This window comes from Sphaeroforma arctica, assembly GCF_001186125.1.
Source record: "Sphaeroforma arctica JP610 unplaced genomic scaffold supercont1.380, whole genome shotgun sequence".
NCBI classification, from domain to species: Eukaryota; class Ichthyosporea; order Ichthyophonida; genus Sphaeroforma; species Sphaeroforma arctica.
The window spans coordinates 1-10,183 of record NW_014040178.1 but is presented as its reverse complement, the minus strand read 5'-3'; the positions used below and the strand labels follow the sequence as shown (position 1 = coordinate 10,183).

The 10,183-nt window shown below is 42.2% G+C and overlaps 2 protein-coding genes across 2 annotated transcripts; one reads left to right on the top strand and one right to left on the bottom strand.

Annotated features, from left to right (window-relative positions):
- Nucleotides 1-1,959: 1,959 nt before the first annotated feature.
- Nucleotides 1,960-4,183, top strand: SARC_05745 (hypothetical protein; the record flags this gene model as incomplete). Its single annotated transcript, XM_014300380.1, has 1 exon — nt 1,960-4,183. Exon 1 carries the CDS (start codon nt 1,988-1,990, stop codon nt 4,181-4,183), a length of 2,196 nt encoding a protein of 731 aa, XP_014155855.1. The 5' UTR covers nt 1,960-1,987.
- A 1,644-nt stretch (nt 4,184-5,827) lies between these two features.
- SARC_05744 (hypothetical protein) lies at nt 5,828-9,336 on the bottom strand (the record flags this gene model as incomplete). The annotated part of the gene is made up of 4 exons (XM_014300379.1): nt 5,828-5,893; nt 6,535-7,248; nt 7,531-7,645; nt 8,303-9,336. The coding sequence occupies 4 exons, from the start codon at nt 9,334-9,336 to the stop codon at nt 5,828-5,830; spliced, it is 1,929 nt and encodes a 642-aa protein (XP_014155854.1).
- Nucleotides 9,337-10,183: the final 847 nt, after the last annotated feature.

The following is a 10,183-nucleotide window of genomic DNA, read 5'->3' as shown; positions in this document are numbered from 1 at the left end:
TTTTAATAATAGTTCTTTTTAAAACAATTTAATGTGACATTTTTTCGGTGTTGTTTTAAAATAAATCGATAAAAATAATACGAGTGGTGTACGTTTAGTTTGCTATTTATTTTTACATGTCGTACATGTTTTTTTTAAAACGACAGAAAGTGCGATAGCCATTTTTTAACTTTTACATCTATGACTGCGCCATGCACACGATGCAGCTCTTTTGACTTTTTGGTTTTGCAGTTTGCACTTTGCAGTCCTCAAGGCAAAAGACCTCAACTGCAACAGTCAACACAGGGCCACAGGCTCAAAACTCCTCATCACTCACACACAAGGAGATATTGTAGAGAAAAAAGAAGACTGAAGACCCCAGTCTGAGGCTCAGACTCAAGAGTCGCAGAGTCCCAAACTCCAGCATTCCGTCCGGGACAAGAATATATCACTGATCTGCCCTCTACTCTAGAGTAGAGAGCAGGAGGCAGCATTAAAAAATGCCCGAAAAATATTCTTTTCAAAATAAATATCCAACTATATTAGCACCAGCCAGAAGCCAGTAGCCACCATGCCGCCAACCAGCCATCGTCGTGTGCCTTATGCCTTAGGCGGTTCGGATATGCTACTTTTTTTTAGGGTCCCCCCCCCTGGATATTAGGACTTTTAGTACATTTTGGATTTATAAGTCTGTAGTACATATATGACTTTTCTGGCCCCTGTGCTCGCCAAAATTAGTATCAAGTGGGGTCATATTTTCGTAGACAGTAGAATATTATTTTGTCGATTATATAAATATTCCAACAAACGCGTCGTTTACTGCACATTTATGTACTGTGAAGTATATGGGATTGTGGTACAAGTACGCAAAACCGTACTGTGGTCACACTTGGTACAATTTATAGGGGCCCGGGGGGGGGGATCCAGACATAGGTCAGGTCAGATTTATAAATTATAAATGCCCCCTCCCGCCCCTGCTCATTTTGGGGCCTAAATTGAAACAAAGTAGCACATCCGAACCGCCTTACTGAAAAGTTGAAGTTGTGTCGGAACACAATTTTGGACGCTATGGCCAATTGGCCACACAGGGCGGACACCGCTGGGCAGCCGGGGACAGGGCGACAGCCGACAGGCGCACAATTCCCCACGAGTCCACGTCTCCGAGTCCCACACTCTTCACAGACCATGACTTTTAACTGACTTGTGGTTGGACAACTTGAGATTTGTTCAATGTAATACATATATAGAGTCCTAACCTCACTACGTTTGCCGTTAAAATGCAAAAATATCAACAAAAAATATATATAAGCGTTTACGTTCAAAGTTTATCATAAATATAGTCCTATGGGTTTACAAATAGGTACAATTTTTGAGGCGGCCTAACTGTCACGAATTGTCCTATTTTTCACTTTGTATCAGTTGTGAATAGATTCTATTCGCCTTTTCAACAAACAGGGTTAATTTCTCAGGTGCAAATTTAGTTAATTTTCATTGTCAATTTGCCCCCGATATACTTGATAAGGCTTTAAAAAAGCTTTTCGCGTTTACGAAGTTTATCGCGTATAGGTAAAACGTATTGAGCTTAGAAATAGACGGTTATGTTTTGTGTATTGTTTTCCTAAAAAACATTCACAAATCAAAAAATAAACAAACAAAAAACAAATTTACAAACACATTTAAGAAAATAAAAAAAAATAAAAAACAAACAACAAAAAAAAATGTAAACATCAAATTGGTGTACGGGCTTCGGCGGTCCACCTAGAGGGAGTTAGCCTTCATACTTTCGCCATAGCTGCTATTACTCATGCGGAGTTACGTCTGACTGCCTGACTGCCTGACTGCCAGACCGCAAGTGCAACTCTACTTGTTTTTTTAAAGAAATAATGTGCCACATGTCTGACAGGTGCCGAATAACAGAAATTCAATGTAAAAGCTATATATAAACACAAGCACGATACTTGCAAGAGTCAGAACGAATCTGAATTGTACGTGTGCATAATCGAGTGCGATGAGCATGCTATTGACGATTTGTGCGCTCGCCTTACTGGTGGGTCCATCCCAATTTGTGTTGGGTCAGAACAATGAAGTTGGCACGAACCCACTGGTCACGCAACTCTTCGATAATGCAACGCAACCCATCGGTATTACAATGCTACCCATCGTTAATACAACGCTACCCATCGTTAATACAACGCTACCCATCGTTAATACAACGCTACCCATCGTTAATACAACGCTACCCATCGTTAATACAACGCTACCCATCGATAATACAACGCTACCCATCGATAATACAACGCTACCCATCGATAACACAACGCTACCCATCGATAACACAACGCTACCCATCGATAACACAACGCTACCCATCGATAATACAACGCTACCCATCGATAATACAACGCTACCCATCGATAATACTACGCTGCCCATCAATAATACAACATTACCCGTGAATGAGACTATGGTGCCCACAGATAATACCACGGTGCAAGTTGACAACACGACGTTGCCTACTAACAATACCACTCAGGCAGACGGCAACACTACTCTGCCGACAGAAACCCCCACTGAACCATTTGGAATTGTCAATGTGACTGCGTTGAACATCACTATGCTCGCCAATGTAACATCCGTATGTGAGTGCGAGACAAATATCATGCACAATACCAGCTGCTATCAGACATTGGCGGACGCTATAGATGCGGCAGAAGACGACGACACAATATTTATAGGAGGTCGTGTGTACGTTTCTGAGCCTGTGCAGTATACCAAGAGTATCACAATCGCGGGGTCGTCCTGTTCTGATAACGTTGATGAAAATGCCAAGCTCATTGCTAATTTCAATTCACCTCATGGGGCTATTTTAGAGATGACAAACATGCCACGCCAATCTCTGAATCTGTCAGATATCGAAATTACAAGTGGGGGGGGCCTTCTGGCAGCTGCAGTACACGGGCTTCTTGAAGAGGTGGATGATGTCGCGCAGAACATTGGATTCAACTTCTCAAATGTGTATATTCACGATATGGACAGCAATGAAACTGGTATAGCTGCTGCTGCACTAGGTACATTCGGTTCAATGTTCGACGAAAAGTGTGTGTTTGCCAACCTTTTTGCAGAAACGAATGATACCGACAACTATCACGGAGGTGCGGCAATAAGACTCGATTACAACAATGGACGCTTAGATATTCAAGGGGAATTTAGCAACAACACTGTTTCTTTTCCCTACCCTGGAACAAGACACGCAGGTGGTGGAGCAATCTATCTGGATTACATGGATGGGGTAGTAACAATCGGTGCTACTTTTAGAAACAATATCGGTAATCAGGGAGGAGCCGTCATGATACAAGGCCTTGTAGGCGATTTGGTGGATAATGGTACATACATTAACAATCTAGCAAGAGACGATGGAAACAGTGCAAGGTTCGGTGCTATTGGTATCTTAAAACTGCACGAGTATGCTCGGGCACGAATGATGGGAACTTACACTAACAATACAGCGCAGGGTCGAGGCGGCGCTCTTGGAACCAACATGCACCTTGCAGGATCAGAATTCAAGATGCAAGGCCATTTTGAGCGCAATTATGCGATGTCAAAGGGTGGTGTATACGGTGTTCAATCCGACACTGATATGCACGGCACTGTTATGCTGGATAGCAACTGTACCTTCAAGGACAACGTCGCCAATGAGGACAACAATCGTTCCAGTATCTATTATATCAAAGAGGACGCGCAGTATTTCTCCGAAGAAGAGTGGAAGGGCGAAGCGGTGTACATCAGCGAAATCGACCCAGAGACCTCGTCACGTCCTAGTGTCACGCCAAGTGCGACGCCCTCTACAAGTGTCAGCCCCAGTCCTAGTCCTACACCTTCAGCAACGGCAAGCGCATCACCGACTGCCTCGGCAAGCCCGAGCGCGACCCCCACACCCAGTGCAACGCCTTCCATGAGCCCAAGTTTGACACCATCGATCAGCCCAAGTTTGACACCATCGATCAGCCCAAGTTTGACACCATCGATCAGCCCAAGTTTGACACCATCGATCAGCCCAAGTTTGACACCATCGATCAGCCCAAGTTTGACACCATCGATCAGCCCAAGTTTGACACCATCGATCAGCCCAAGTTTGACACCATCGATCAGCCCAAGTTTGACACCAACCATTAGCCCAAGTGTGACTCGTGATCCAATGGAGTGAGTATGAACCTGCACTCGTATTCCAATTTATCCCGAAGATTAGTGTGTTCGACAACACACGGCCGATAATATGGCGTTGGTGCATCTGTAGCTTGTGTAGTCAAAACTCTTGTTGTTTTGCCACCAAAATAAAGTTTAGTAAATAAGGGCGATTGCCCAAATCCACCTTTTCGTTCATTGTTTATATTCGTTTGTATTATCGAGTTGGAACCAGACCGCTGTTTTTCTGTTTATAGAGGTGTTCACAAGTAAAATCCGATTCTGATTGTACCTGTGGGTTTAACAAGGGGTTTCGCGCAGTTTTTAGAGAAGGAAACCCGTAAGGCTTAAGACTTAACGACTGTGTTTTGATCTGGACCCGATCGGACGAGTACTTCTCATGATACAACCCTCGAAAAATGCACACCTTCTTCAAACCTAGAATCGAGCTTTTTGGTGCACAAACACATGTATACTATGAATTACACCTGGATGTTCTAAAGTAAACATATGGTGATCAGCTGTCAGACCATAGGAATACATATCTTACAACAATAGGATAGCTTATAACACTATCAAGGAAGTTTCAGAATCCATCGTGCACACCATAGAAATAAGTTTCATGGAACATTAATGCAGATGACTTTCATCAGCGACAGAAAGACCATCACCAATACTTAAATAAGTGTTTACTCGTGTTAGGATTAATGAAGCACAAAAAGTATTTACAGGGTATATTTTCAGGTTATAATAGCATATGTGTATCTGAAAATATCTATAAAAATATAAAATCACTGTAATAAATTAAATATATGTAATTGTGTATACATATACATAAACATACATACATATATATATATAATGAATGAACATGGGCTGTCATTCATTATAATTTAAACCGCGAGCTTATATTATGTTTTAGGGTTTTCATATGTAGCCTATTAAATTATACAGGCAAAGTCCACTCTATTTTTATCATTGAAAGCGTGAGCTTGGGAAGTCCAGTCCAGAGTCCAGACTTTATTGACGACTTTTTTGTCTGTCTGTCTGTCCGTCACAACTTCTGCATAGATAAAGGCCCCCTATATGTTCTGCGTTCGGTATGAAAAAGCTAATAAAATGGCCCTCTCAAAATAAGCTAAAAAACCAATCAAAAACCGTTGCGCATCAGATTTTTTTGGATGGGGTACGGGTTTTCTTTTTTTTAAACGTAAACATTCGAATCCGCAACCTATATATGTGTGTAATTAGGTTCAATTATAAAATGCCAAAAAAAGTATTGCTAAAAATTGGAATTAATTGACACTGTACAACTTTACCTAATAATGGACGTGAGAAGGTGTTTTGTTTGTTTTTTTAAAAACAAACAAACAAAAAACAAATAAAAAAACAATCAATAAATTCAAAATCAAAATCAAAACCGAAAATATTTACATATTTAAATATTGACGTCATACAGTACCGTACACGAGACTTTGACTACATATTAATCATGATATGATTGGTAGCGAGTTTATTTTTCTTATTCGCTGCTGTGGTAACGTCGAACTTTGTTGTAAAATAAAATAAATACAACAGAAGGAACTTAAAAACTACCACGTACCAGAGGGTTTAAATAACACAAGTGACCACAAACCAGTGTGGTATTCTTGTTGTACTACTATGACTATTCTACAAGAAGTTGGGTACGCAATACTTCCCAGTACACGTCCAGAAGTACAGAAAGATCTAGCTACAAGGAGAATAGCACCGAAAGGTAGTGTGTTTAAAGATCTGGCGAACAACATCCACGATGGTAATACGCTCGAGTTATGGAGGCCGCGTTGGTACTTTACCTATTACGGTTTAGAATGCATCCAGGTGAGCAATTTTATTTTGTAATAGATACTAAAATTTAAGGAACTCAAAAAGAGAGCATGTCTTTCATATAGCAGCGCAAAGAAAGCTCGATAATGTATACTTCTACCATTCCAACATACACATACGCACAAACGCACGTGCACACACACACACACACATATATATATATATATATATATATATATATGTATATATATATATATATATATATTTATATATATATGAATATATAAATAGTAAATATATATATATATATATATATATATATATTTATATATATATATATATATATATATTATAAGTACTACATATATATGTATATATATATATATATATATAAGTAGACAAGTATATTTAAGGATATATAAACACAGATATAGAGACAGAGACAGAGACAGAGACATACATATATATATATGTTTATAAAGATACATATATATACATATATCCGATAAAATACACACAAATAGTAATTACCAACTATATGCACATAGGTACATACAAATGCCTTACCTGCACCAGCCCGTTACTTCTACCCACAGCCAAATAGCAACCGTCTGCACTGAAACAAATCTCAGTGGTCTTTCCATCCCCCACAGGGATCCCTTTAGACTTGGCATTCCCCGGCCTCAGTGAAGGTTCGACTCCCAACTTCAGTTGCAAGCCTGATGTCGTATCCTTCACTCCATGTGTTCGTAGATCTGTTTGGCTGGAAGCTTGCAGTCTCTGCGCTACCCCATCAGAGTGTGCTAGGGCTGTGGCCTTGAGGCTGGAGCGGTCTAATAATAAAGCACCCAAATCCACAGTTACAGGTTTCGCCGTGGGATCGGATAGGCTATGGGCGAAAACCACCCCATCCGCTCCGACCGACCACACAAAATGGGAGTGCCCGTCAAATATTTTGCCACAGGCATTCTTACTACTCGAATCTCGCTTCGCAATCTGGTTCATCTCACTCACACCCACAGAAGCAAGGTGCGTACTTTCCGCTTCAGTCTCCAGCCCACCTCCACGGCCGTGTGTTGCGTGTGCTTGTTCAGAGCTGGGGGTCTCAACGTGTGCACAGGTAGCCTTGGGGGGTATCACAACCCGGAACACCGAGCCTTTGTGGTAGCCTGCGAATTGTTTGTATCGATGTGCACCTAGGTCATACACACCCACGTGCCCTTCTTCGGTCGCATAAACCAGGTCCTGCTCCTTGCTGGGATGCCACACAAGCGCGGTAATCTGAACGTAGTTGTGGTCGTTGTTGAGTCAAGAATAAAGAAACAGTTGGCATTTAAACAATTGACTCGACGAGTCTTGTATAGCCCTGGCAGCAGGTAGATATTAATACTGCGATATACCCAGTTCTGTGGGCCTGATCGGCAGTTCAAGTCACACGTACGAAAGTAATCTCTAGTAGCATGAAGGCTTGAAAACGTACAAGGAATATCTATTCACTGGCATATGTAAAACCAATTCCACATTATCGAATAGTCAGTGGCAAAGACATGAGGTCTAGCACACCTTGGTTTGCAAACCCTTCCAGAAAATCTCACATTCGTACTCGTGCGTTGGGGCCACAGGCCTCACCATATTCGCCCTTGCCTTGCTTTTGTTGTTCTTGCGTTTCCCCTTTTTGCTGTAGAGGAGGTAATCAAATCGTATTGGGAAAATACAATCAGTACAGAATGTACACAGACAGCAACACGCCGTCTCTAATCTTTTACGTTCACCAGGAAAGCAATACACTGCCAAGTACGGATGTATAAAGACGTTGGCTATACGTCTTCTGGTGCGTTAAAAAAGGGGTTTTGGCCATCCTTTCTTGACTTTGTTTGCCATAAGCGACAGCAAGATCAACAGTGATCTCTGCACCTCAGAAAGTGAGTACATGCAACACAATACAACTCAATCGAACTCAAAACATATGAAACATACGCTCTACATATATTTTGACCCTATTACTCTAGTTGATTTGCATTAAGGTATGGCTACAGCCAGCCAGGTGTATATTAAAAGAGACACATACGGCACGAACAGGAGCATACAAAGAATACAAGCACGGGTACACAATCCAACACAGACGGACAAATTTGTCTTGACCAGGCTGTACAAGCCCTCGCAGGAAGCCACTTCAACCACGACAGTCATCGGTTGGACTCTTAGTTGCAGCTACGCAGGTACCAGAACTATCCACACCCACGCCCACAAAGCACATTAAACGAAAGCCTGCTTTCTGGTGGCACATCTCTCCACAATCACACACGTAGTTGATTTAACTGTGCACTGAATGTACCTCTTCGTAACGGGTTGAGCGATTTGTGGGACCGTGTTGGGTGCTCTCGCTGTCCCGAAAGCCGACCAAATTCGTAACGCTCCGTCACCCGCGGCAATAGCCACTTTCCCGACGTCTAGCACAGACGGTGTAACTACATAGGCATGACCACCGAACGTGGGGATGTTACACAAACCCTTTCGCAGTACAGCTGTGGCGGTGTCGTGCTTGTTCTCAACCGCGTTTGTACTCGCACTGGGACTGATGCTCATCTGTGTCTCGGTGTATGTGTGTATAAGCGCGTGGGTCTGTGTATCGGCGTAGGAACTCGGTTGCCCTGATAAATTCGCACTCTTCGGTGGTTGGGATACTTGCGGCACCGAGCTTCCGTTCCGAATACTGTGACGTGGTGTGCGTCGCGCACCCCAAACAACAATGGCCCTGTCCTGTCCAAAGCTTGCCAGCAGGTAGGCATACTTGGAAGTGCACTTCAGACCATCCAATATCGCTTCTCCATAATCCACACCGACCCTGGTGGTCGTATCCGCGCTCGAATGTGGGTCCATACCAATCGCACGCTCGCATCCATTTGCAGACGACACTGCCCGGCTTCCGATACATGAGCCCACACTGACTATATTGAACACTGTCCGCGTGTGTTTGTGTGCGTATTGACACACTATATGCTCGCCCGTGTCACTATCCATCTGTAATATCTCACCCGTGGACATACCCAGTAAGAACGTGCCGTTCTGCATTTCAACCTCAGATTCAATAGCCACCTCCCCCGTTTCAGATCCAGGCGTGTGCTTGGTCGCTGGTGTAGGTATGGGGCTGTCCATGGACTCTGGGCGTGTACGGGTAGTGGTATATGCACTAGTGGCTCTATGCGCAGCAGTTCCTTCGTCATCGTCCCACTTCACACACTCCCACACATGCTGATTGTTTCGGCCACCCCCGCCCGTCAACCTGGGGAGAGTGTGTTTCCTGTGCTGTCTCCCCTGGGTTAGGTGTAGACACATTTGCATGTGAGTACAACTTTTTATACTGTCCATACTATGATGAATGTAAGTCGAATTCGTTTAGACGCAGCACAAGATATCAATCTCCGGTGTAATATCTGACAGATTTCGTCCCTATCCATGCGCGAAGAAGTGATAGGTGGCAGATGTAAAAATGGCATTCCAAAGAAGCACAAGATTTCCCTTATGTGATGAAATATATGAAGTATATGAAGATACGTTTAAGGTTGTAGAAATCGATGGCAGTTATGTTTTCCGTAATAGCGATGAAAGTGTACGCACCGGTGAATCAATAAAACATTTACCATATACGAATTGAGGTGTAAAGCAAGTATACTACAGGTATCTGAGTACGAGATTAAACATATAGGAAATCAACGTTCATCCCACTTGCAAGTAAAAAATTGACAAGCGAATCGAGACAGCTGAGCAGCGAAGCCAAAAGCAGGATAGTAGAGTGTGTATATGAGTTATGTATATGCATTTGTGTTGTGTATATATATGTGTGTTATGTACAGGCATCTGTGTTATGTATATGTATATGTATTATGTATATGTATAAGTATTATGTATATGTCTATGTGTGTCACACAAATCAAGCAGCCTAGGCACGTCAAATTCATCTCTAACCACAAAGTGGATGAAAATTGTAGTTGACCGTCTAGGAACTATTAAAAAATCTACGTGTCCAGTATTGTCGTAATGATGACAAACAGCACATCAATAACTTAAGTCGATTCACAAAACGGCTTATACATATATACTTAAATGTGCATTGGAACGTAATATAATATATATATATTTATATCAAAGTAAGCAACTCTGGTCAACACAAAGACCGAGTATTGCAATTCTACATCGAAATTTATATATGTATACG